Below are 27,485 nucleotides of genomic sequence, written 5' to 3' on the forward strand. Positions count from 1 at the left end.
CCCAAAGCTCCTGTAAGTGTCAGGAACTGCCCACATTTCAGAGCTGGGAGAGGTAAAGTCGCTTCATTTTCATCTAAGGACAAACATTTTTTTCCTCCTCCTCTGTACAAACAACAGGTTGTTTTCTTAGTCTTTAACTCAATGCCAAGCCTCAAGTTTAAAAAAGAAAGAATCATTCTTGCATAGAACATTAAAGATTTAATAAATGAGTCTCAAAAAACATAAGCATTCAGGTTCCATGTAAGTGACCAGCATTTCAGGTGCTTATTTAAACCTTGCCCTTGCCCAATAATGCTTAAAAGTGGATAGTCATGGATCTTTGCATTAGATCAACTCTCTGCTTTTGCTTCTACCAAAAGAAAGCTAATATGCTCTGGGCACAGCACTATGTCTAATGTATTTGCTTGCATAGTTGTCTATAGGCCCAAAGCAAAGTCTGATTCAAAACTGAACTGCCTACAATATTGAACTCAAAATAAGATGTGGATGAAAGCTAGGTGCCAGTGGCTCACACCTGTAATCCTAGCTACTCAGGAGGTGAGATCTGAGGATAGAGGTTCAAAGCCAGGCCCAGCAGGAAGTCTGTGAGACTCTTATCTCCAATTAACCACCACAAAACTGGAAATGGCACCGTGGCTCAAATGGTAGAGCACCCACCTTGAGCTGAAGAGCTCAGGGTCAGAGCCCAGACCCAGAGTTCAAGCCCCACGACCAACAACAACAACAACAACAAAGAATGTGGATGAATGGATAGATGATAGATAGATGTATAGATAAAGAGGTGGGTAGATGATAGGTAGGTAAGTAGGTAGACAGAAATGAGAGAGATGGTAGAAAAATAGATGGTTGATAGATTAGATAGATGGATAAATAATAGGCATTGATAAATATAGCTACATATGGATATATAGGAGTAATTTATCAGTTTTCAATTTACCTTCTACATAACTGATATAAAAAATCAAATATGAAGCAAACTTCTTCATGGTTTCCATGGTACCTCCAAGATGCAAACAACTACACAGAAGCTTTTACATTTAGTCTCACATATTTACTTTTATAACAATTCAGACCATCCTCCCAATTCTGTATCTAGTGGACATTAAAAACCTACTACTTCTTTTTTAAGTTATATTACTTATTTTTACCACTTCCATGCATTGGTAGGGGGTTGCTTTATTTTTATCTGAAGAAATAATGTGTTTAAAGGCCCCACCCTAATAAAAACAGATGGAAGTTAAGTAGAACATTTATTATTTTCCTTTATGTTAAACTCTACAAAGAAATATTTTCCTGGGCTGCTTTTACTTATCACTGTTACAGTGATGGATAACACCCACAGCCATAAGTACAGCTTGCGTGCGCACAACTACACACACACACACACACACACACACACACACACACACAATGGAGAAAGAAGAAAAGAAAGAAAGACGAATTTGTTTCTATTTAACTAGATGAAATGAAATTCCTGCAGCCAGAATTTTATCGGAAGCTGAGCCTAGAACAACTTACACAATTCTCTAAGGCTATCATGACAATTAAAAAGAAAACACGTGCTATCTTCTTGATTGAACTGGTGGCTCCTTTACTGGATTCAACACAAATGTTATTTTTAAATTCTTAACAGAATCCATTGTATGTGGCCACAAAGTGCTACAACTGCTCTCCCTGCCCTCTTTCTTCTCTCAGTTCTCTTCTGGCTCAATGTAAATATTGCCAAGAAGCCTCCACAGTGCGATTTGACCACAGTGCTAGCTAAATGTGAAAGAGAATGACAGTGTGCTGAGCACAGCAAGCTAGAAGTCCAAACAGAAAGGAACAAGTCTGACAAGTCCTGGACCATGGACTATACTGAAAAATAGAAGTTCAAACAAGTAACCACCCTAGAGCTTCTTTCAAAAAAAAAACACCAGTTTGAGGCACTGTGAATCATAATCCAATGACGTCACAGGATAGTGACATCTCCTCTGTTTTGAATATGTTTGGCATCTTTGATTATTTTCAATGTCTAAATGAGAACTAAAAACACATTGTAGCTAGCACATTTTCCTTTAATTTTTAAATTCATGCATATTCTCCGAGAAATGAAATCCATATGCCTATAAAAATTCATTCACACTTCACACTTCAGAATGTGTGACAGTTTTTTTATATAAATCTTTTAATGTCTTTATTTACTTCTGAAAGCATCCGGTTTGTGAGAATAAATTCCAAATAATTTGGAATCAGAACCTAGCTGCCATATTCAATTAATATGCACCCTCCACACATGACTGATAAGGATGCATACATGTGGAATACATTCATGGTACCCTTGGAGCAAAGAAACATGGTTGAAAAAGAAGACCTAATGATTCCTTGTGAAGGTTTTTGTAACAATAAACTGTTTCTTTGGGTGGGAAGGAGCTACTGAGGTATTGAAGACAGAGCCTAATGCATTCTAGGCACCCTACCCATGACTTCCTCGGTGGCTAGGAGGTATAAAACCATGCCCCTGGTGGCCTCAAAATGTGATCCTCTTGATCTCCACCTTCTGAGTAGATGAGTTTACAGGCCTGAACCAGAACATCAGACCTATAACAGTAAATTCTACAGCTATCTTTTATATTGTATTTTGTCAGCTTTTGGGGGCTGTGTCCTTAAGGCTTTGAGCATTTGCACATTTATAAGGGAAACATAGCATTTCCTCTCTTGCTTCCCTAGAAGCCCAAATGTAACTCTTCCTGAAAATACTAAGTTGAAGGTTTTTGTGCTGTTTATCAGTATACCTGGTAGCAATCACCCAGAGATTGGGTTGGTTGATCTTAATAAAACTCATTGACTCAGTAAAGAGAACCAGACACAAACCAAAATCACACTGCTGCTCATAATTAGCCTGCTAGAGTCAGCAGCCTACTCTGCAAGTAGGAAAAAGTCTCATAACAAGTTATATTGATATTAATAGTCACAGAAAATTGATCTAAGTGGACTTAGCACACAAAATGTATCTCAGTGCATGATGGCTACTTTACTTTTACATTACTTCAGTAATGATGGCTATCTGTTGTCATTAATCCTTCCAAGTCTAGTCAAAAAAATCATCAGGTAGACTCAGTGGCTTGGTGAATCAGCCAGAGATGCTCGATTTGAACGGTAGCTGACACAATAGATGCTGCCTCTAATGTGGCTGACCATTCTCAGAGACAAGCATTAGCACCCTTGAAGGGTTCAGGATCTTTCACAAATCCAATATATAGCAAATATGATATGCAAGAGGACTAGTATTCGTCCCTTGGGATCTTTTACAAATATGATATACAGAAAATACAGTCTGTAGAGCAGTGACATGAGTTAATACACCAACAAATGTTGGTGTACATGGAAAAGAAAATAACAACAATAAGCCAGGTGCAGGTAGCTCACACCTGTAATCCTAGTTATTCAAGAGGCTGAAATCTGAGGTCAAGGTTCAGAGCCAGCTCAGCCAGAAAAAGGTCCATGAGACTCATCTCTAATTAACCACCAAAAAGTCAGAAGTGAAGCCGTGTCTCATGTGGTAGAGCACTAGCCTTGAAGGGGGGGAGGAAGCTGAGAAATAGCACCCAAGGTCTGAGTTCAAGCTTTGGTACCAGCACCAAAAGAATAAATTAATTAATTAATAGCAACACTAATAGAAGCTATGACCAAAGTGAATCTCAACTCTTTTTTTTCTTTTTTCTTTTTGTCAGTACTATGCCTTGAACTCAGGGCCTAGATGCTGTTCCTAAGCTTTTCTGTTCAAGGCTAGTGCTCTACTACTTTGAGCCACAGCTCTACTTCCAGTTTTATGGTACCTAACTGGAGATAAGAGTCTCATGGGGTGGGGGGCGGTCTGGAAAGGTGGCCCAGTGATAGAGTGCTTGCCTTGCATGCATGAGGCCCTGGGTTCAATTCCTCAGCCCCATATAAGCAGGAAAAGCCGGAAGTGGCGCTGTGGCTCAAGTGGTAGAGCTCTAGCCTTGAGCTGAAGAGCTGAGGGACAGCGCCCAGGCCCAGAGTTCAGGCCCCACAACCAACCAAAAATAAAAAATAAAAATAAATAAAAAAAGAGTCTCATGGGCTTTCCTGCCCAGACTGGTTTCGAAACATAATTTGCAGATCTCAGACTCCTGAGTAGCTAAGATTACAGACCTGATCCACCAGCTCCCAGCTCAGCTCTTAATAAATACTAGCAAATTTAATCTTCCCAAGAATTCAGAGAAGGTAATACAATTCTCATTAAATAGTTTAGGGAACTGGGGGGCTGGAAAAATTTTCTAAAATTGCCTAAAGTGACACAGCTGGTATATGATGAAAATCAGGATTTGAATCCAGACAGCTCAGCCACCCTGTTAGCTAGCATATACTCATCTCTTTCCATATTGCTTCCTGGAAAAAGATATTGTACAACTTTGGGTCTGAGTTTAATATATGTAAAAGTTTATATCACTGGTAGTAGAACAGGCTCCTTTTTCCTTTAACTAAGAAAGAAATTCTCTACTTGTAATTATCCCTCTGAATTTGATCCTAAAATAAGTAAAGAAGTGAGGAGGGAGTCAATTCCCTGAAGCTTGCTACCTCTGTAATATATCAGCCCTTACAGAGGAATGTTTAATTGTAACTTCAAATGACTGAAACGTTCCAAAGGATCACTGCAAAAGAACAAGTTGCTTAAAAGAGAAGGTACAGCCAAATCTCTCAAAAATATCAAAATTTCACAAAAGTAGGTGAAATTGTTTTTACTTCCTCATAGTACCTTTTAGATTAGGTTACTTTAAAAATTCATATTGCTTGTTCTATATTCCAAGGATTGAACATGTGTGTGTACTACAGTCAAAATTAGAAATGAAATTTATCTTTGAATTGTTATTGATATCTAAATTAACTTATTTGATGATTCCCATCTGGATGTAAAAAGCCCAGTTTGGGCATATGCCCAGGCATCTGGTAATCAATAACCATAGCAATTTTAGCCACAACAATAAATGAGCACTCCTCGTATAAATAGATAATCACCACTGGAGCAATTTTCTCTTTAACAGAATGATGGATGTGTTGGTATTCCATGTTATCTTTGTCATTATCTTCAAGGAACAATATGTGCTCCCCCTAGTGGCCAGATGCTATGTTTAGTTTTCTAGATCACACTCATTATATCACAACTTGTTTGCCCAAGTATCGTTTATAATTTGGGGGTGGGGGGGCTGGACTGGGTACTGGTGGCTCACACCTATAATCCTCGCTACTCAGCAGGCTGAGATCTGAGGATCACGGTTCAAAGCCAATCCCAGGCTGGAAAGTCCACGAGACTCTTACCTCCAAGTAACCACCAGAAAACTGGAAGTAGCGCTGTGGTTCAAGTGGTAGAGTGCTTGCCTTGAGCGGAAGAGCTGAGGAACAGCACCCAGGCCCAAAGTTCAAGCCCCATGACTGACCAAAAAACTAATAATAATAATAATAATAATTTTGGGGGATTTCACAACTTTTTGGTTACTATTCAAATTTTCAAAGTAAGAATCTTCCTTAAATTCATTCAAATATTTCTTTCACTTTTGTCCAAGAGATTTGTTTTTAAATCAAAACCATTGAGCTACCTAGTTTAAAAAAATTGTTTTACTGTTTGTTGTTTGGGGGTAAAAGAAAATCTTATAAAATTAAAGTCATATCCACACCAGAATTTGATAGTGCTCATGAAAGTTAAATTTTCATGGTCCATATAAGAAAAGACACTGAACATAATCCATCCAGTCAATATATCTCACCAGAGAAAAAAGGAAATAAAATGTTACAGGATGGAAATGTAATTTAATAGCTGAATGAACACTTGATCGGCTTATTTCATCCTTAAGAAGAAAAAAAAGTAGTGGAGGTAACACAGGTGGTTAAATTGTAATATAGTCGAAATTCTATCACCCATGAAAACTGTAATGGGGATTCTACTTTTAGACTTGGCCAACCCAGAAACAGATGTGTATTTCAATGAGAATCACAGACCTCACCTCCTAAAGATATAAACGCTCTTTAGAGCAAACAGTGGTCCCAACATGTTTCAACTCTAAAGCAGGGACTAGACTAAATTGAGTATAATTGTTTCAAGTGTTTAGAATTCCCAAGTTGAACTGGGACTGAATGAGTGGCTCTTGTTTTATGGTCACAAGTTTCTACGCAGAAAAAAAAATGGTGATACTCCCTCTTGTTCTGCTCTTTTAAAAGAAAAAAAATCAAAATCAGAAGAAAAAAGTTTTAAGTTGAAATACAGAGATTTGGGTAGAAGTAACTGGGCCACAGGATTTTTCTTCAGTGAATGAGGCTCTAGTTCAGACAGCCAAGGTCAAGATGAAGACCAAATACTATTTTGTGCATAATTCCCAGCCATTAAGAGGAAGACATCAAATGTTTCTCATTACATAGCCTGTCTGGATGCACAATCTTTTCAACTGAATTCCCCAGGAATATTCTGGCAAGATTCTGAATGCATATCATCCAGCATAGTATGGAGAGTTTCTTGGGGGATGGGGCGGGGGGAACACTGTCCAAAATAATTCTAGCTAGAGAGCCTGATGCCAGGAAAGCTATAGTGTGCTTTACCCAGACAGATGTTAAGAGACAAGAAAAGAGGAGAAATATAGTTGTTGGGGGTTGAAGTTTACCAGCCACTTCAATCAGTTTAGGAAAGGTAAAGAGATGTATGCAAATGTTGGATAGTTAAACTTAGTTATTATCAGTAGTTCCTTAATATTTTTCCCTAGATCCTTCACCTCATTTCTCTTTCCTGGCCAAGAGACCTTCAGTCCCTTCAAAGGAAAGGCAAACTGCCTTTTCTAACTCCTTTCAGCCTCCAGTACAAGTGGTTTGCAGAAGTTAGGCTGTCTTCAAGAAAGACAAAGCTGTGTTACTTGTCCCTCTGGTCTCCTTTTGTTGGGTTTGTTTTCTCTTCTCCTTATCGGAAAGCCTCTACTTTTCCCAGGGACGTTATTACAGTCCCTGCTAAGTACTGCATCCAACAACAAGGCAACAAAATCCTGTCTTCGTTCATCAGAATCACAAAGCTGGACCTCTTTGCAGAAAATAGCATTTTAATATACCCTGGTTGATATACATCCACTGGTAAATAAAGAGAAGGTGGGAGGATGAAGATGCTTAGCTGCAGAGGGCGGCTCTGCAGTCATGTCTGGGTGTATGACTCCTTGGTGTGTACTTATAAATAGCACATAGACAGAAACATATATTCTGCAGGATGCAGAATGGAAGCATTTACAAAAGGCTGCAATAGCATTCATTTTAAATGAGACTAGAATGAAACTTTCAGTTTTTATTTTACTGTTTCAATACTGCTTGAATTTTTCAGAGATGGGCAAAAACTTCAAAGAGCCAGCTGAGTAATTTGTCTTTCTCTGTTTAATTTTCTTTCTGATATGTCTATATTTTCAAAAATCATTCTTAAATTAAAAAGCAAAAGGCAAGTGCTAGTACAAAGATAAACCGTTGGTGAGACATGATTATCTTTCTCAAAATTATTGTGTCTGACCTGATGCTATACAATTTCATTATTATGAGTCTGCAATACCACCACAGATCCACCTATATGGACAACAAAATACAGTCTTCCAATGGGATTCTTTGAAAGCTATTTAAATTCTGGATTCCCCCATCAACTTTAGAAATGATCTCCCTAGCCAGGCATCGGAGGCTCATGCCTGTAATCGTAGCTACTCAGGAGGCTAAGATCTGAGGATCATGGTTCAAAGTCCATGAGACTCATATCTCTAAGAAACCACTAGAAAACTGGAAGTGGTGCTATGGCTTAAGCAGTAGAGTGCTCCCCTTGAGCTGAAGAGCTGAGGGTCTGCACCCAGGCTGAGAGTTCAAGCCCCACAATAGAAAAAATAAAGAAAGGAAGAAAGAAGGAAGGAAGGAAGGATAAAAGGACGGAAGGAAGGAAGGAAGGAAGGAAGAAAGGAAGAAAGAAAGAAAGAAAGAAAGAAAGAAAGAAAGAAAGAAAGAAAGAAAGAAAGTAAAAAAGGATCTCTCTAATACTTTTCACCAGCCAATCAACTTCATCTCCAGATGATTGAAGCAACAGCACTTCTATCATTCCTCCATGCCAAGGCCTCATTTAAAGTTACATTTCACAGATGAGAACACGGAGGCTCGAAAAAAAAAAAGTGTGCCACTCACTGCTCATACGATATGCCAAAGCTTGCTGGCATTTTACTGAAGACTACCTGTCCTCTCTGAATGCTTATCAGAACTCTGAAAGGCTCAGAATATGGAGGATGTTAGGGGACAGACTGAAAACTGTCCCTTTGCAGGTGACATTTAAAACATAAACACCTTCCATCATCCTGGGTGGCACTTCCCAGGTCTCCTCCCCCTTAGCCCTGAGCAGTCTGAAAACAGTGGGAAGTAACAAAGAAAAGGAGATGGTGACAAGTGGAAGACAGAGACTGTAGGATAAACACTTCTCATGTGTTCTGAAAGAGTTGTCTTCTGATGCCTTCCCCTACCTAAGCAAGCCAGTCCTCAACAGCCAGACAGAGAGATGACAATACTTTTTATAATGCCAAGATTGGGCATGCCCAGTTCATGTAAGCACATGCAGGAAAGTGGAGAGCACAGGGACTTTTTCAGAGGTTCCTCCTATTGCCCTTATAACCTGCAGGATCTACTGCCATACATAGCTTATCTCCCTCATCTCAAGATTCAAGTCCCAATCCTGACTCTCAGATGAGACAATGCCATTGAGTTTCCACATCCAAGCCTGTACTTAATAAATCCAAACTTAACCCTCAGTCTTCCTTTCTATAAGATGAAACATTTCTATGGACAAGGGACTTTGAAAACCCGAAGAGTCTCGGTGAAAAGAAGCAAGTACTAGTTTATGACTGGAACTATTGTAAAAAAAAAAAAAAAAAGATGCAGTGAAAACCATTACCCTTCCATCCAAAGCCAAACACATGAAGGAAAAGCAAAACAATCAACCAGAAACCCCTGGGTAGTTAAAAGTCCTTCGCTCATCTAGTAACCTAAGATACTTTTCTTTAGCTTTTAGAATGTTAAAAATATTTTTAAGAGCCCTTCATGGTTCTCCTCTGCCTGATGCTCATTTTATTTCTTCGAGAATAACTTCATTTTAGGATGAATATTGCCTCTCCCTTTGGCATTTTTCTGGCACTAACAACCTGAGTCAAGGGCTGGGAGTTGCTAATTCAATCAAGCTTCCCAGAGCATTGACCAACATCTCTATCCTGGGTTCACTTTCTCTTCCACCTGTGGCCCGTTCTGGGCTGTCAATGCTCAGGAGTAAACCAATTTTTTTTTCAAAGAAGATTTTCCTCTATTTCTTCCAGCTTAGAAAACAGCAGAGCCTAAGCAGATGTACGTTCTACTCTGCAGAGGACATGGATTTGCTATCCCTTGGCAAGCCACATTCAGACACTTTCTTTTATTCAAAGGCAACCAGGTTTAACAGGTAATGTCAGATTCTCAGCAATGATATTTTTATGACTACAAAATTGCATTATATCCAGGGTCCCACCACCAGTGCATTTGAACTTAAAATCAGGTAATGATAGTCCTTGGATCTCATTCCAGAAGATACTTTCTGGGTGTTACCCCTCACCAATTGCAAACCGAAGCTCCGATGAACCTTGGCAGTTTGTGCTTTAAATTAACAGATGTGCTGACCCCTGAACCCCAAAAACAATGCTGATGTGTTTGCCATTTGTCAGATACCCAAGTGTTGGGAAGGTTGGGGTGAACAAGAAATGCCTCATTACTGAAAACACCAACAGATCAAGTCTCCCTTACTCTTACCCCAGTCTTCTTTGGGGTGATACCATTTCAGAAGCAAAGAGAAGCCCAGCCACTAGGCACTGAGGGGGGGGGGATACGAATTTCCAGAGAATATACAGGGGGTAGGGGAGAGGGCAGTTCACGAAGGTGGTGCTTCAAGTTGTTACTCTAAAAATATAAAGTAACAGCTGTGGCTTCTCTGCCAGCTTCCTAGGTCCGTGCAGCTCTCCCGTAGGGCTAGGGGCGGGGCGGGGGGAAGGGGAGGGCGGTGCTGGGAGAGAGAAGGAGAGAGAGCTAGAGAGAGTCTGCGTGAGAGGAGGCTGTGGAGTAGGGAGCCAACGCTCTAAGCCTGGTCTGAGGCTTTCCTGGGTTGGAGGAAAGCAGAACAAACGAAGGGGAATAGAGTCCTTGATGGTTTAAAAAAAAAAAGTGAGAAAGCCAATGCAAGGGAGGACAGCAAATGGAGGAGAAAGGAATGAGGGAGGGAAAGAGGGGGAGGGAGGGAAGCAGAGACAGAGGTGGAAGAGAAAGGAGGGAAGGAGAAAGATCGGAAAGAGGCTGGGAGAGGAAGGGGGAAAGAGAGGCAGACAAAAGGATCGAAAAGAAACGGGAAGCTGGCAGGGAGAGAGAGGTGTGTCGGAGCTGATGTACTTGAAGAGGGTGCAGCAGTCTAAAGCCAAGGTTCCCAAAAGCCGTTGAAAGCGGAAAAAAAAAAAAAGACAAAAACACAGCCCATAAAGAAAGTGTAGCGAGCCTGGCCGGGCCAGGCTCGGCGCGAGGCCAGGCGGGACGTGGCCGGAGTAGACAGAGCGTGCCCCGCGAGCAGACGCCGGCTTCTCCTCCACGATTCCTCGGGTTCTGCCTGCACCGCTCGCCGGAGCTGCGGGACGGAACTGCGGGCCCCTGGCCTCCCGCCGGTCCGTGGTTTTCCTCCGAGCTCGGGCTCCAGCTCGGCCTCCGGCACTGGCTCAAAGAGCTGCCCCTAGGAGGTCGAGGCCGGGATGGACAGTCCGTGTAAGCTGCTGAGGGCGTCTGGGGCCTTGCCGCCCGGGCTCGGTGGCTTCCGATCGGCCACTGCGGGAGGAAGCACAGGGCATCGGGTCACTGCCTAGTGCGGCGCGCGCTGCTGGAGACCCGGGGAGCCGGGATGCTGCCCAACGCGCCGGGCGCGATCGACCTCTTACAAAGCTTTGGGAGACAACCTGCCCTCTCCACCTAAGGGACAAAGTTGTGCGCGGAGAGCTTGGCAAGTGGATCTGGTTTCCTCCAGAGTGGGGACAGTTAATTCTCTTTACCCTGGTACTGATGACCTCCGGCTCAGATCCCAGGGAGGCTTCAGCAGCGTAAAGCGGGGAGCTGACATCAGCGCGTCCTCCGGACCACCCACCCACCCACCCTAGACCCCCCAACAAGCGCACTGGTGTCGGCAACAGTCCCCTCCGTGGACACCAGCCGCGCGCGTGGTGGCTTTCGGTGGCCAAGGGAGGGGAAGGATGCAACTCGTATGAGGAACGGATCACCAAACGCTCCTGCCAGGCGCGGCCCCGGAGACCTCCGGTTTAGGAGGAGGTCTTCCTTGACGGGAGCTGCAGACATGGTGAGACCCAGGAGGTCAGGGATCGAGACGCGCTCACCACACAGGCACAGCACGTCCCGGGGCCTCGGGGCCTCCGGATTAAGTGACAGCGAGCTGGCCAGATCTGGCAGTATTCTGCGCTTTGCTCTGTTATTTGGGGTTTTGGGAAGGGGCCCAAGTTTTGCTACTGAAAGCCAAAAAAACTGACGACATGATTGTGCAAGCCTAAGTTTCCTTTCCTAACCCGAGGGGAGGTGAGTGGGGGGCATTCAACTTCTCTTACATAGGAGACACGAACTGTTATAGCTAAAGGAGCTTTTTTTTAAAAAAAATGTTTACCCTCCCAACAAATCCTTGCCGGGAGAGGCCGAAGCTTCGATTCCAGGTGAGAGGGAGCTCTAGATTGCCCGCTGCGCTCATCAGCCCAGCTTGCTGTGACCTGGAAAGAACACTTCCTAGCAAGATCACCACACACACACACACACACACACACACACACACACACACACACACACACACACGAATCTTTGGAGAGATTTTTGGTCCGTTCTAAAGACTTTTCTAGCACAGAACAGACTCCTTGGCTCGTCCCCACACTTGAGCTCTTCTCCTAAATACAGTTGTTAGGGAAGTTGTTTAGGAGTACCCAAACTTTTCTTTTCTCCCCATCCACACACTTCAAAGTGGGGACCTTGTTTAGAAAACATCCAAGGAGAAGGAGAGTTCTCAGCCAAGGACTGGTTACCTTAGAGACGAGGGAAAATGAACTCCTGAAAAATAAACACTGGGGAGCTGGATTCCACCCCACCTTGGAGGGGAGGGGGGACAAATTCTATTTGTAGTTCTTTCCTTCTTTCTGCAGCTGCTCCTTCCTATACCCCCCCCCCTCCTTATGTAGGACAAGGGAAATGTAGGCAGGTAAGGCTGGGGACCCAGAAGCCTGACCTGAAGACAAGCATTCTACAACTTCATTTGGTCTCAGGGAACGGGCATTTTTAAAACATTGGGATTGCATGGGATTTTCTCACCACTTTGGGAATGACACCCAGAGAAAGAGAAGATCTGAGGAATGGGTTAGATCAAATGAGAACAATTGGCTGTGGGTCCTATAGCTTAAGTGTGCCAACATCCTAGTGATCCCTGGCAAAAATGGTTCTTAGGATCCTTCAAGAATGAAATGAGGATCAGAAATGACTGAAATAGAGCTATAATATATCTGTAACAGATATAAACAATAAGCTTTCTTTGTTCATATGTCATATGAAACAGACTTGCTTTTCAAATCTTTTCTTTTTTTCATTTTGATAAATATTATTTCATATGATCAGCAGCATAGAGGTGTTACGCCTTTAGGTTCCTCCCCTATATATAGTTTTGTTTTGTTTTTAAAGCCCAGCTGGGAGAGATTTTGAAAGTCCAAAAGTTTGGTGGTTTCTGAAAATATTGCTGAAAATACCAGTGTCTTGAAAAGAGAGGTCTTGGTAGGATCTGCACTTAGGGAAGGGAGATCCTGCCATGGCTGTGAAAAGACATTTGGATGACTTTGGAGATTTCTAGAATGTCAGATCCTCCTGTTCTCTTACCTCCCAAGAATGAAATTTTTCCTTCAGAAGATGAGAAATCTGAGCTGCACTTTCTTGTCAACTGAACAGAAAGCCCAGACTCACTGCCTTTCACCAAGATAAAATGAATAAATTGTGATGCATAATTTGATGTCTGACTAGGCATTAAGCTGCTCATTTGCACCTAACTTGGAGGAGACTAATCTCTGTGCCATATTGGGTGTGGGATACAATTGTATTTGTTTTATATTGAACATTCATGACATTAAATTTCTTTCAAAAAGGAAAAATACCAGAAAATGTACAGTATTATTACTAAAAAATAAATAGCAACCAATAGCTATAAACTATCTTATAAGGTGGATTTCTTTGAAGATATTAATTTCTTTAAAATAATTCAAAAATAAATGGCATGCCGGGCACTGGTGGTTCATGCCTGTAATCTAGCTACCCAGGAGGCTGAGATCCGAAGATCACAGTTCAAAGCCAACCGGGGCAGGAAAGTCCATGAGTCTCTTATCTCCAATTAACCACCAGAAAACTGGAAGTCATACTGTGGCTCAAATTGTAGAGTGCTCAACTTGAGCTGAAGAGCTAAGGGACAGCACCCAGGCCCAGAGTTTTAAGCCCTACGAATAACAAAATAAATTAAAAGGCAAAAACTTGTATTAATTCTCTTTGTCTTTTCAATAGTCAGTTTGAAGAAACCTTTGAAGTCAGTTTTCTGCCAACGAGAAGAGTAAAAGAAATCATAATACAAGTGGGTATGTAATCCTCATGCCATGAAAACAGCCATAAAATGAATTATTATTTTATGCTTCTCAAATGAAAACATTTGAATGTCAGCTTGAGAAATAGTTACTAATAATGATCATTCCATGTTACCTGAACCTTTCAAGATCCTGGGAATCAAGACAGATAACAGTTACTTAAATAGCCAGTGTAGCTAATTAAGAGTGTGGATTTTAACATTTAGAGTGTTTCATTTTAGGAAGCAGATGTAATAAAAACATGAATACTGGCCCTGCTAAGTGACTATATTTCTAAAAAGGAAGATCGTTCCTATGGGTCAACAATCAAAAATGAACCTAAATAACTAGAATTAGTTTCGAATTCAGGAACTATGAGTGCTATCTTTGGGTCATTAGGTATACGTCATAATCTGTTTTTTATGTAAAGATTGAAATGTCCTCAGAACAAAGTAATCGCATTGTGAAACAGCTGTAAGGAAGATTGTAAATCCTTTCCTCAACCTTTCCTCTTCTTAGAATCAATCTAAGGGAAATCATTGAAATTTCGGGATATACTTTTTAAATACAAATGAACCCACTGAGTTAAGTGATTTGGACACTGAAATAAATTTTATTCCTATTTCAATTTCAACAATCAGGGGTCAGGGGTACTCAGAACTCAAGATTACAAAACCAACAACTAAGTCTTGTGATACCTTAACAGTATTAAATGTCAAGCCCATAGAAGTTCTAATTCTCCACTTTTAATTTTTTTCTTGCTTGTATTTCCCCTAAATGAGCAAGCATTGTTATCTTCTTTTTAATTAAATTTAATAGGACATCAATTTTTATAAAATTTCTTTACTTGGATTCATCTATAATTAGACAAATGAGCATTATCCTAATACCCCAGGATGTGTGTTCTAAGAAAGGTGGATATAGAAAAATCTACTTTTGACCTTCACTGCTCTGGGTGGCATCTTATTCCTCCCTCCTCCATTGAAACGATCACCCTGTAGTACCAAGGCTACTTAGAAATAGCACTTTTTACCTGGGATGCCCCAAGAGGAAGACTCTCCTATAACCATCTTCAAGTCTGCCACTCTCAGCCACCACTATGTCCTCCAAACTCCATGGATTGGAGGTAAATCCACCAGTAAAGACCCCCCTTATCATCTAGGAATGCCCCTCCCCAAGGGAGCTAGAGTCTCCCCCATCTTCTCTCCCCCTCCCCTTGATTCTTTCCTTCCCTGGACCCCACACCCAGTAGATGAGGTTACAACTTTCTGCTGGTCAATACCTAAATGCAGGAAGGTTGACAATTAGCAAAAGTAACCCCCTCCAGGAGCAAGGAAGAAATAGTGAGTCCTCAAAAACTTTCCCAAGGGAAAGGAAAAAGCCAGAACTTAGTGGGTGATGAAGAACGCCCTTCCCCCCCTCCCACACACACTGCAGCCAGTTGTAGATGAATTCCCTCAAATCTTAGTTCACTTATAGGTAAATTTATAGAAGAGAAGGAGGTCAATTCACAGCCACATTGCTTTCAGAAGGACCTCAAACACACGCTGAGTTTGAAGTTCATGATTGAAACGCTCTCTCCTTTCCTGCTGCGTGTTTGGGGCGGAGTATGTTAATAACCTTAATCCTAGCTACTCTGGAGACTGACACTGCTGTAATCAGCTTGTAGCCAAGCCAAGCAGAAAAGTCAAAAGTTGGAGAGACTCCATCTCCAAAAGAGCAAAAAGCGGGGCTCAAGTGGTAGAGGTGCTTACGAACCCAGCGGGAGCTTGCATTCTAAACCTCATAATGGCAATTTAAAAAAGAAGAAGAGGAAATAAAAGCAAAACAACAAAAAAACCTTTAAGAGAAGACCAGATTCTGGCTTTAAAAAACATAAAAGAATGTAGAAAACAAAAAGATCATTGGAAGGGTACAGGTGTAGAGGTCAGATGGCAGAGCTAAGTCCAACTCCACCTGAAGAGTTCAAGTCTTGCTCTTTTTCCCCCTTTCTTTTCTCTTTTCACTCTTTATCTCGGTCTCTTTCTCTCTCTTCTCATTCCCAATTCCTTGCCATTCTTCTCTTCCCTAACTCACTTCTCCTTCCTCTCAACCTTTCCTAACTCGTCTAGCATCACCGGATCGCTCCCTGCCTCAGTCTCTCACCTTCTCGACTGGGATGCTTGAAGGTCATTGCAGAAGCTAGCTCCCCGCCGTGCACCGCTAAGCTGGTCCCAGGAGGCGCCAGCGGTGGACCTTGCGCAGGCGGCCACGGTGGGCCGGGGGCGAGGTAGCCGCCTCCTGGAGCGCTGTACACACTGTGCTGGTTGGAGGCTGGGTACGCACAGGCCGGGAGGAAGCCTCCCACTGCGGAAAGGCTGGAGGCTGACTGCGGGGTAGAGAAGGACAGGTGGTTAGCAAATAACCCCCATGTCTTTTCCCTTGCAAGCCTGGGAATGATGGAAGCTCTTCATTTCCCCCTTGCTACCTGCTCTCTTATCCCTATGCAAAAAAAAAAAAGTCTGAGCTTTCCAAATGATCCTTTTTCTTTCTCATTCGTGCCTGAGCTAAATGCAGAGTTCCATGTGTTGTACGTCTCTGCCTTCCTTAACAATGCCATACAGCCTCCATTTATTTATTTATCTTTATTATTTTATTTATGCCAGTACTGGGGCTAGGCAATAGCCCTTGATTTTTTTCCCCCCTTCAAGACTAAAGTTCTACCATTTGAGCCACATCTCCACTTCTGACTTTATGCTGGTTAGAGACAAGAGTCTCACAGAACTTCCTGCCCTGGGGTGGTTTTGAGCCTCTATCTTCAGATCTCAGCTTCCCCTCTTCTCCCTGCCCCTAGCCCCAGCAACTAGTATTTATAGGCATTAGACACCAGGCCAGACTGTTTCCAGTTTTTTAAAGCAAATGTGTCTTGGAAAAGGCAAGTCAATCTCCTCAAAAGCTAGCCTCCCCCAAACTTGTTGCCTGAGTAAAGGATAAAAATATGCCACCCAAAGAAGCTCGCTGGCTGCAGGCAGTACCAGAGGAAGCTTCTTTTCCTTCTTTCAAGCTTCCTCCCAATAGCCTATTAAAGATCACCTTCTTCCATGCCTCCCGATTACCTGCGTGTATTTAATGTCCGTCTCCAAGGCGGGTTTCTCCAGCCCATTTACTGCTGGACTAGCAGGGAAGGCAGTGCGGTTCACACTGGCCCAGTCTTCCATCTTGGGGGAGTAGGAGGCACCTTCGCTCCCTGCCAAGGCCCCTATGGGGAAGACCAGATGAATTAGGAGGTGCATCAGAATCTGGGATGAACACCTATGAAGACCTTCAGACCAGATGTCTGGACACTAGCCAACTACCCCATCGGTACCCGAAGGCCCGGCCTGGTAGCTCTTGAAGCACCTGCAAGTGGGGAAATGCTCTGCGAGTCACTGGGGTCTGAGGGACAGCGGAAACAGTTCAACTTTCACTGGGCTAAGGACAGAAAGGCAGACAGCTGTGTTCTTCCCTGCACCATCACTAAACCCGCTTCCCACGAAAGGGCTGAGTCGGGGGCAGTGGTCTGGCACACCCAGCCAAAGCAGCCCCTCCAGTATCTGGAGGCCCCAATTTGAAAGTTCAAGTTCAAATTCAGGGCAAGCTCATGAGAAAATTGAGTAGATTTCTCAGCATCGCAATAAATGTCTAGAAGACTGGATACTCATTCTACTCTGAACTGCCTTCTCGGACACTGCAAATCTCTCAAAAGAGGCATCCATCCACCTCACACCCCTGGCAAATAGCTGCTCCAGCTCAGGTGTTTGCCGTGAAATTGGGGGAAAGTTGCTGATTGTAGCACAGGTCTTGTGGAGTCCCTTCTCAACCAGCTGCCCAGTGCCATTTAAAACAGTTTTGATCTCCTGAAACTGGGTTTAAGCCACCAGGAGAAACAAAGTGTATACAAGAGGCCGCAGAGGCAAACTCCACCAATAGTGGCAGGAGCTAAGCATTCTGTTTATTTCCAGCCTCCTTTCCTTTCTCCTGCGCTGTGGATAAATTTTGCTGATATCTCACTTACCAAGTCTGCTGGGAGAAGGCACAGTCACCCCGACCAACTACCCGGAGCAGGGGACAACGGAAGAGAAAGGCCTACATCTTTCCTCCTTGGCCAAGCACAGAAGTTACCTGCCCCACAATCCTCCCCATATTTTTTGAGCTCCATTACAAGTGTATTGCCATTATTCTGAATCCCAAATCCAGGACCTGCAAGGTTTGGGTCACCCAAACGTGATAGATTCCTCCTCCCCCCTTATTTAATTATTCTAAAGGATCGCTGGGCAAAAGGAAGGGCAAAACCCTTGGAGAATGGTGAGAGACCATACAACTAACCATACAACTAACCGTAGAACTAGCTTAGATTTGGCAATAGGCATTTGCATTGTTTTGCAAGAATGAGAAAGCTGCAATTTCAGGCCTCCAAATTTGCAGTGAGCGACTCCTCTTCCATTTGTGGAAGTAATTTCCATGTTTGTCAGAGAAAGTTCAAGATGTCCGGAGGACTCCCACATTAGCCTCTGGACACCCTCCCTGCCCCAGCCTCCCTCAGCTAGTCCAAAGCCAGTCGGAGGTGTATGACCTTCCCCAGTCTCAAATCCGCCCGCCCTCGATTCTGCCCCTAAATACAGGTCAACCGATGGCAACACAACTCACCTGTTTGCTCCATGAATGTCCGGATGCCCAGGATGTTGCTGACCGAATGTGCCGAGGGCCAGGAACGAGGGATGCTGACATGACCCGCTGAGCCTGGGACCCCAGGATGGCTGCCCATCTTGGCACCGGTGGGCGATACTGGGCTAGGATAGGGGTACTGGTAGATGTGATTGTAGGGCAGCGCAGGTTGAGGCGGCGGCTGCTTACTAGCCTCGTAAGGCCCAGGTTGCGCCAGGCTGCCAATCTTGTTGCGCAAGATTCGGCTAATGGAGCTCACCGAGGGCACGTTGTATTTGTCACAGACGCCATCGGCCAGCAGCCGATCTCGGATCTCCCAGGCAAAGATACCAGGGTCTCCTTGCTTGTAGTCCCGGATGTGTTTGACCACGTTGGGGGTGGTGACACGGGGTTTACTGCCCCCGATGGCCCCGGGCAGGATAGAGCCGGTTTCGTTGTAGCGCGCCAGGATTTTGCTCACGCAGCCGTGGGAGACACGGAGTTGCCGACTAATGTCACAGGGTCGGATGCCCAGCTGTGCTAGCTCCACGATGCGCAAGCGGATGGCGTTGGGCAAGGGACGGCCATTGACGAACACACCGCCCAGCTGGTTCACTTCGCCGTAAGTCTGCTCTGCGGATGCGCCAGGCCAGAGTGAGCCGAGCGGGAGAAAACACCGGCGGGTTAACCAAAGGGGGCCACGCGGGGCGTTGGGCGCGACTCCTAAGGTGACCCGGAGGTCCCCAGGCAGACAGCACGGGGGCGGTGGGCCAGGGGGTGGAGACCAGCCTGAACCAGCTCCAAGAGGATGGGCAGGCATAGGGACCTTGCGGGGGAGGCACTGAGCGCTGTAACCATCGGTGCCCTTTCCTGATCTTGGGAGCACCTATACTTAGGCATCCCCCTCCTAAATGGAGACCTGCTCTTCGAAGGCTGGGAACACGCGGAGAATGTGGGGCGTCCGGGACCATCCAGGACCTAGGACCGTTTCGCCCAGGAAAAGTGGATTCCCCTCCCCGCCTCTGGATTCTCGATCCTACTTATAAACCCTCCCGCTCCCTACTTGCCTCTTGCCCCTTACCCATAACGCGCGAGCCAGCCAGCTGCCTGGCGCCGGAACGGCGGGGGCTGGGCCCGGCGCAGTCCGGGAGAGCTCGGGCGCCGCCACCGCCGGAGAGGCATAGAGGGAGGGCGTGCGCCAGCCGAGAGCCGCGGCGGCCCGGCCGCGGGCTGGAGACGCGCGCTGCGCCGCCACTGAGTGCGCTGCCGCCCGCCCTAGGCCCTGCAGCTGCCGCGGCCGTCCGCTCCCAGGACACTCTCCACGCCCGCGACCCCAGGCCCAGGGTGAACTTCATCCGATTGGGAGAAATTCGTCTGACCGGGAAGCTGCAGCGTGCGAGAATCAATTTGACGTGTCCTCCACGTCAATCTCTGCAGTCACGCCGGAGACGCGCGAGTTGGCAGCTCATTGGTTCTCGTCACTGCGCCCCGGCGCCCCCCTCCCCGCCCAGAAACTCTACCCTCTCCTCTGGTCCTCCTACCTCCGCCTTTCCCCATCTCCCCCCTCTCCGGAACCCGCCCCCCCCTCACTCCACAAACACACCGTCCCCAAACCAGCTGAACCAGGGACTGTCCAATTTCCAAGACCCTTGCAGCCTCTTTTTCCTCCTTCCGGCTTTGGGAATGGTAGGGAAGTTATTTCAAACTGCTGATGTATTAGTAGTGGTACTAGTGTTACTTTTGGTTTTTGTTTTATTACCACCTCTGCCACTATTACTAACAGGATATTAGAGAATAAACGTTGAGCTGGGAGAGTAGTTCAAAGGTATAGAGCTTGCCTAATAACATTCATTCAGAAGGGTGCAGGTTCAATCCCAGCACTGAGAAAGAAAAGAAAAAAAAAGTTGAGAGAGGATAAAATTTGATCAAGGTATTTAGCATATAGTGCCTCACCCAGCCCCCTCCCTGGGCAGAAGCTAGGAAAAAGGACAATGCTTCAGCCTGATTGAACATCAGTGTGTAAGTTCAAGATTAAAAGAAAATTAAAGCTCCGGCTAGGTGCAGGGAGTCTAGGGACAAGGGTCCAAAAGGGTCCAAGGCATTTTCTGCTGTGAGCTGCTCCCCAATCCTACTATCAGGAAATCTTTATAGTGTGGAATGAATGGCCACGCACTCCTTTAAAGTAGTGGGGGTGATTTCAACAATTGGTAAGAGGCATATTCCAAATACTGTCTCTTGTAGTCAGGCTTTCCCACCAGAATGCATTCCTCTCCCAGAGGGATAAAAGGTGGAGAGATTGCGATCTGTTGTGTCACTCCCCACTCCCACCTAAGCAAGCACGCGCAGGTGACATGCTGGAGGCTAACTGCCCGAAGCCTGAATGTGCCTGCCCAGCCTAGCCTTTTCCCTGCAACCAAAGCTTCAAACCCACCCACCCTCATCAATTAGCCTTTCTTCTTGGAAGGAGAAGCACAACCCTAAACTGTGTAGTACTGACATTAGAAGCCAACTCTTTTCTACTCCATACCAACTCTCCCACTTCTGTATTCCCGGCAGATACGGCTAGCAATAACCATCCTAGCGGAAGCCACTCTGTGATCAGGAGAGAGCAAGTACTCGGGAGGGGAGTAAGGGTTCTTGTACCTGAATGGATGCAAGGGGAGACCTGAGAATTTTCAGTGTAGAGGCAGTAAATCCCAAGAGTATTGGGCTGATTTTTTTTAAAGGTGCAGGGAGGGGAGCCCAAAAGTGAGTCTAAAAAACAGCCTCAGTTCCAGAGACTTCTAGGCTCTCAAAATACTTTCCAGAAAGATAGAAAACACCCCCCAGGCTTCCCAACACACTTGTCCCTCAAGGATCAAGCTCCCTAGCTAGAGCAGCTCACAGTTGCTGGCTGAACTAATGTGGTGATGCTCTTGAGAGACACAAACAACAGCCTACAGAGCAAGGTGAAGAGGCCCCGAAGAGGCCCCTGACCCTTTTTCCCTCTGCCCAGGGACCAGACAGCCTATCTAAATGTGTGGGTTAGCAGAGTCGGAAATACAAGTTACAAGTTATCAGGAGAGAGAGCGAGGCAGCAAGGTTGAGCAAAGCTTGGACTGGGGCTTTGACAAGAATAACTTGTGAGAAAAGAAATATCAAAAAGACTGGAGGATTCTTCCCTCCCGCAGCGCTGAAACTACTGTATTTCCTTCTCTGGCTCCCACAGACTAGGAGGTCACTAGGACTGGGAAGAAGTTTGTGAATCAATACACTGTTGTGGAGGTGAAAGAGTGGGAGCTGGGAAACCCATCTGGAGAACCAAGACTGTCCAGGACAGCATTGTTATGGTAAGGTGGACACGCGGTACCAAGATGGCCCCCTGCAGCATTGCAGGAAGGACTGCTCCCTGCTCCGGCAGTTCTCCGGAGGTTTTTTCTGAACCAGAGAGCACCCGACGTAGACGTTTATTGAGGGTATTGCAAGTCAGACAATGGATACTTAGGAAGGTGGATTTTTTCCCCATTGTGGGGGTCTCTAAAATATGAAAAACACAGCTTTCATACCGTGACTCGGTGCATGTCGGCAAATAGGAGACACAGCTGAAGCTATTTCTCCCCCCCCCCCCCATGGAGGTGACTCAAGAAACCAATAAAGCAAGTCTGCCGCCGTGGGAGCAGCTTTGACCCGACTATGCTTTGGGGGGAAAGTGAGGGAACCTCCTCACGGCGGGCCGCCTCTGCCGAGCAAAGCCCCGGGTGCTGGCCAGGCGACGTTCCCCCATTCTCTTCAGGGAAGATTGCCTAGTGGATGCGGGAGAGGGTTCAGGAGATAATTGGAAAACTGTGCTTGGAGTGTGTGGGGGGGGCCGTCAGGAGGCCTCTGGTTTTGCAGAGCTGGCCTTCACCTCACCCGGGTCAACCTCCCCAGCGGCGCACGGTCGGGACCACACAGCGCTTCCAACATCCCTCTGCCCCAGCCAGGCCAAGGGGAAAATTCTTACAGTTTGTCGCCCCCTGTTGAGCCCTGGCCGGGGCTCTGCGTTTTCTCCTCCAGTGGACAGGACTAGGGGACTAGGTGGCCCAAAGGAAGGATCGCAGAAGGAAAAGAAATGTCTCTTCTGCCTCGTGCAGAATGCAGCTTGCTCCCCGCAGCTACTGGGCAGTACGAGAGCATAGAAGGAAAGCGCGCAAGGATTGAGCGCTTCCGTGGGGCTGCGTTCGGCATCATCGTTTTGCGGCGCCTTAGGCGCGCAGAGTGCAACCGAGGAAAGCATGGCTTCCAGGGGCGAGAAAGTCACCGAGCCTGTCGGGGAGGGAACGCACGCAAGAGCCGAGGACGTGATTCATCAGCTCGGGGCTGGACTCCCATTCATTTCACTGCCCGAAAGGACTCAAAACCTGGCCCAGGTAACCCAAGACAGGGAAAGAAGAGAGGTAAGCTGTGCTATAGATGTTTAAGTCAAAGAAAAGGGACGAAAGGGGGTGCTTTCCCTTCTGGTAGCTGGCAGCCGGGAGGGTCACCTGTGATATGCCTTTTGGCCACTGTCACCTGAGCTATGAATGCTGCACCTGAGATTTCAGGTTGCCTGACAGCCTAGGGCTGGGTGACAAGGTTGACCATAGAGAGATGGTGCCCTCCCCGCCCCCCCCTTCAGAACGCCTTGGTTTTGGATGGGGTTGTTTGAATGCAAAAGGCATGTGCAGCAGGTTGGAATGTTCCACTCATTTCAAAGTCTCCAGAAAAAAAACAACAACAACAACAAGCAAACCCAAGTCTGATTCCAGCCCCGCAGGTGCGCGTTTCCATTCTACCCAGAAGGAACCCACTCGGGCGGCTTTCCTGAGCCACTTGTCACAGTGGCGCTCTGGCATCCATCAACTGCCTGCCAGGTTACAGGGCCATGATCGTGGGGCTTCCGTAGGAAGACCTAGCCTTCTGCTAAGAGGGCGTTGCTTTTAGCTCCTGCGAGTCCTGTATCCACTCAGGCCCTGCAATTTTGCTGTTTGTAAGAGTACTTGTGCCCTGCATCATGTGCTCCAAAATCTAAAATGAAAACAAACAGAAACCTTTTTAATTTTCGTTCTTTAAATTTACTTAAAACTAAAAGAGCAGCACAGGCTTCGGATGCTTTATGAGAAAGATCTGACGTAAACACAGTTTGGCAAAGGAGATGATACTTAATTGAAAATAGCAATAAGAAAACTGGGGGAGGGGGAAGCAAGCATGAATAAGAAGTGTCTAGCTGCAATAAAACATCAGGGATCACTGTGTCCTATAAGGAAATTAAAAGCCCTTAGGGAGAGCACTAACAGTGAACTAGCTCTCTGGAAATGGGAATATGTGTTAACACAGAGAAATTCTATATGGAAATGCTGAAGCAGTAAAGGTAGGGGGGACCGGGGAGGAGGGAGACTAACTCAGAAAAATGACCCGGTGAACTAAGTTAGAGACTCCAAGGAGGTGCCCAGTGCAGCACCTGCTCTCTAGGCTGGACCACACAGGCTCCCCAAACCCCATATGGAAGGTGTTGAAGACTTGCAATTAACATTAATACACAGTGAGAACGTCTCAGCTGCTTCGCTGGGCCCCATTCCCGAGGTTTGTTTTGACGTGGCTTGTTTGTGTCTACGGTGGACTTAGAGTCCTAAGATTCACGTTAAATTTGTTGGCCTGGAAGTGTTCACTGTTGAAACCGGGTCAGGCTGGAGCACTATGATTTGCATCTACCTTGACTACTAAAAGGCCCTCCGCATCCTAATAAATGTAGCTCATGAAAAATAAAGGAAAAACAAATTTTTTCAGTTTTCCCAAATGAAATGAAAAAATAAGAACGGAAGAGTATTTTTCGTTGAATAATCAAAACAGTGGATGACCAGAGCCCCTTGATTCGATTCAAAAGCATGGGGGAGAGGAGAATCAGAAATCATTTGCTGTGAATCCCTCTCTCACCACCACCCCCCACACACTAGAAATAAACAGGGGGAAGCTGAGCCCTGCAAAGAAAAAAATCTATTGTACTTTCTGCCCTGAGACCAGGTTATTACATTTATTACGTTGTTTTTAGGGTATGAAACATTTTTAACTGTTGCATTTAGGTGTTAAAAGTAAACTACAGAGGCTGATCCCCTCACGGGGGGGGGGAAGTATGAATTTTGGAAGGGGACCCCTCCCCCCTTTATTCACCAGAGTTTTATTTGGTGTGTCTCCTTGCCTTCCCTAGCAATGGACATGTCACAAAGCCTCTATTTGCCTTTACATAAAATTACCCACGCTATGTAATCAGAGCTATTTCATTTCATTCCATCAACCCCAAAACTTGCAGAGGACTCCAGGCACTAGCCAAAATTCCACCTTCGCAGTGAGCTCTGAAAAATGTTTCTGTGACAATGTTAAGAATCTAAACAACAATATTAAAATGGAAATAGTTGGGGAAACTTCAGCTATCCACAGGACATATCTCTGGGGTACTTGGAAAAATGGAGATTGAGGAGCAGCCCAGAAGAAGAGAAGATAGAAGTGGTTTTTGCAAGGGCAACCGGGAGGGTGGTGATGTCACTCCCCTGGAGATTACCTGCCAAGTAAGGGTGGGTGAGGATTTCCTCTTGATGCCCTCGCTGATCGGAATTGCTCAGCTGTAAGAACTGACATATGTGAGACATCCACGCTAGCCCAGCTAAATTGGAACCAGCTTGAAGAGCGCTGCCCTTGAATGCAAGGGCAAGGCTTTAGAAACTTAGCTCTTATTTGGACTAGAACTTGGAGGGTGAAAGTGGAAACTGAAGAGCAATTATAGGAGCCCTGAAGATAATGTCCTGCCAGTCCTTGTTTACTTGAATTTGCCCGATCTCTTGTTAAACATCAGTCTTCCTCAAGCTTCCAAACAAAAATGCCTCATTTACACCCTGAAAACAGGATAGTTAGATTGGCAGTGATTGTTGTAATAACAGTCCTGTCACAGAAGAATAATAAAATCTACAGGTGTACTGTCCTCCCCCAAACCACTGGAAAGCCAAAACATCGTTCCATTTCTGTCACTGTTTCTTCCATGACTTGAAATTTGATAATTAGATGTTAATGACTTTGTTTTCCATATCCAGCATATTGTCTAGTAACATTGCAATTTTGGAGTCAAGTTTTTGCTAAGGGTTGTGTTAGTATAAGCTCAGAAGTCTTGAAGTCTTTTGTAATTACATATTCTCATCATTCTAAGGAGGAACCTCTTCATCTCATTTAATTTTTCATAAGTATATCTCTGTAATTTCTTCCACAATAGCACTTACATCATTTTCCTTGGTCAGAAATCATTTATGATGAGCTTGCTTTCAGGCACAAATGAGATTTCTTTTTTTAGTTGTAACTTTTTACTGTCTGTCTACTCCATCATTTTGAACTAATTATAGTTGAAGATCTTTTTTCTCTTGAATTATTGCAACACCCCAATTCTTGCTACAGATACAAACATATATGAAATGCGTCCACAGTTGGGTGATGGTTTTAATTTTCTCCTCCCTCCTTCTTGTGTATAGGCTAGGGAGTTTTATTGAAGACCCGTAATGCCTCCGGTTTTGATTTAGCGTTTTGGAGTTTATGATCTCATTGCCCGGCATGGAAAATATTAGACAGGGTCTGCAGATTGTACGCAGGAAAAGACCCACATCACCACCGTGAGATGAGTACTTTTCCCCAGTGCTTCAATGATATGACTGCATAGACATCTAGAGCCGATCTTTATGTTATCAAATAGAGACCACTTCAGCTAGTCCTGCTTTTGCAAATGATTTTTTCAAAACTACTGAGTCTCCCTGAAAGCTCAGATCACTGGGAGCCTCCGAACATCCTGATGCTTAGGTTCTGACCCCAAAGATCCTGGTTGTACTTAGGATGCAATCTGGACATTGAGATTTCTTTTTAAGGAACAGCCAGGTGATTGTAATGTACCTTAAAGTTTAAGATTTTCTGCTTTAAGAGGGGGGAAAAAACCCTGAAAAGGCAAGGGATGGTGTAATATGATACTTCTTGCTCTGAAACCATTTTCCAGAATGTGAGAGGAAAGGTTGGTGGCTATCTGGCCTCACCTCTGTGAAAGGATGCCCTGCAGTGACACCTGAAAACATGCTGAACTCCATGTCTCAAATGATTTTCCTATGCCTTTTCCCACTGTGGCATTCTGACCCTTCTTGAAAACAGAAAGCTGAGAAGGGAGCATGCTGCCTTCTCTGTCTCCATTTGCTGCTTAAGGTCTGCTGTCTTTAAAGAAACCTGTGTTTTCCTGCCTTGAGCAGGTGAGCTCTGGTTCCTGGGTAAGTGTCAACATCTGCACAATGTACTGGGGGCAGTATGGAGCCAGCAAGTGACTTAGCCACAATTTAAGCCTAGATTGACTTCAGGGCAATAAGAATAAATTGCATCATCCAAGGAGGTAGGAGTGCAACTTGACTTCAACATTGTTAAATAACAGAATTTTCTAGTCTTGTAAGATAGAAGGGCAGGTGTAGCTCTCAAATTCTGATGGCATCTGAAAAACACCAACAGGTTTGTAAGGGCTCAACATAGCTTAGTACCTTAGGATTATTGCTGTGGTTCACTTTTAACTGATGTGCACCTTATAGAAGGAAAGTTCCCCCCCCCCACATACACACACCATATACACCAATTGGCTATACCATCATCATTACAGACAGAGCTGAGACTTGCTTTTCCTGTTGGAAGTGAATGGGTAATCATTATAAAACTGTTGGTATAATTTAATTATAGAACTGTTGGAAACAGAAGAAAGTAAGGGAAAGCAAGAAAATAAAAACTCACTTATTTTCTTTAAAACCTCAGAAATCAAATAAAGAAAGAAATGAAGCTTTACTTGCGAAGGTTAAGAACCAAATTGCTCTCTTTGATTCGATTGATATTGGCTATATGTGTTCTGTAATGCAAATCTCAATTTTTTTAACAAGTTTCAAAAATATCTGGGAGTAACTGTCACTTCAGGCAACCATTTAAAAATTTCAGCTATAAAATATTGTTTATAAACCACCAGCAAAACTAAAAGAACAAACACAACCTTTCCTGTGGGACTTTTAGGTAGCATTTATTAGTTTATTTGACAGTGCTGAGGACTAAGCCCAAGGTTTTACCCATGCCAGACAAACAACTCCACTACTG

The 27,485-nt window shown here is 44.8% G+C and overlaps 1 protein-coding gene across 1 annotated transcript; it reads right to left on the reverse strand.

The window, feature by feature from the left end:
* Nucleotides 1–10,780: 10,780 nt before the first annotated feature.
* On the reverse strand, nucleotides 10,781–19,750 carry Pax1 (paired box 1). Its single transcript, XM_013027068.1, has 5 exons — nucleotides 19,429–19,750; nucleotides 18,351–18,980; nucleotides 16,781–16,923; nucleotides 15,831–16,053; nucleotides 10,781–10,872 (listed from the first exon to the last, which is right to left on the reverse strand). Exons 1-5 carry the CDS (start codon nucleotides 19,700–19,702, stop codon nucleotides 10,781–10,783), a joined length of 1,362 nt encoding a protein of 453 aa, XP_012882522.1. The 5' UTR covers nucleotides 19,703–19,750.
* Between the last annotated feature and the right edge of the window lie 7,735 nt (nucleotides 19,751–27,485).

This window comes from Dipodomys ordii, unplaced genomic scaffold (assembly GCF_000151885.1).
Source record: "Dipodomys ordii isolate 6190 unplaced genomic scaffold, Dord_2.0 Scaffold99, whole genome shotgun sequence".
Lineage (NCBI taxonomy): Eukaryota > Metazoa > Chordata > Mammalia > Rodentia > Heteromyidae > Dipodomys > Dipodomys ordii.

Excerpts from the sequence above, each read along its gene's own strand:
- Pax1 (XM_013027068.1), bottom strand. The coding sequence starts at position 19,702 with ATGAAGTTCACCCTGGGCCTGGGGTCGCGGGCGTGGAGAGTGTCCTGG. Across the intron at positions 18,981-19,428 it reads GGCTGGCTCGCGCGTTATGG|AGCAGACTTACGGCGAAGTG; the intron begins GTAAGGGGCAAG and ends GCGCATCCGCAG. Across the intron at positions 10,873-15,830 it reads CAAGCATCCCAGTCGAGAAG|TGGCCGATCGGAAGCCACCG; the intron begins GTGAGAGACTGA and ends TTCCTCCCGCAG.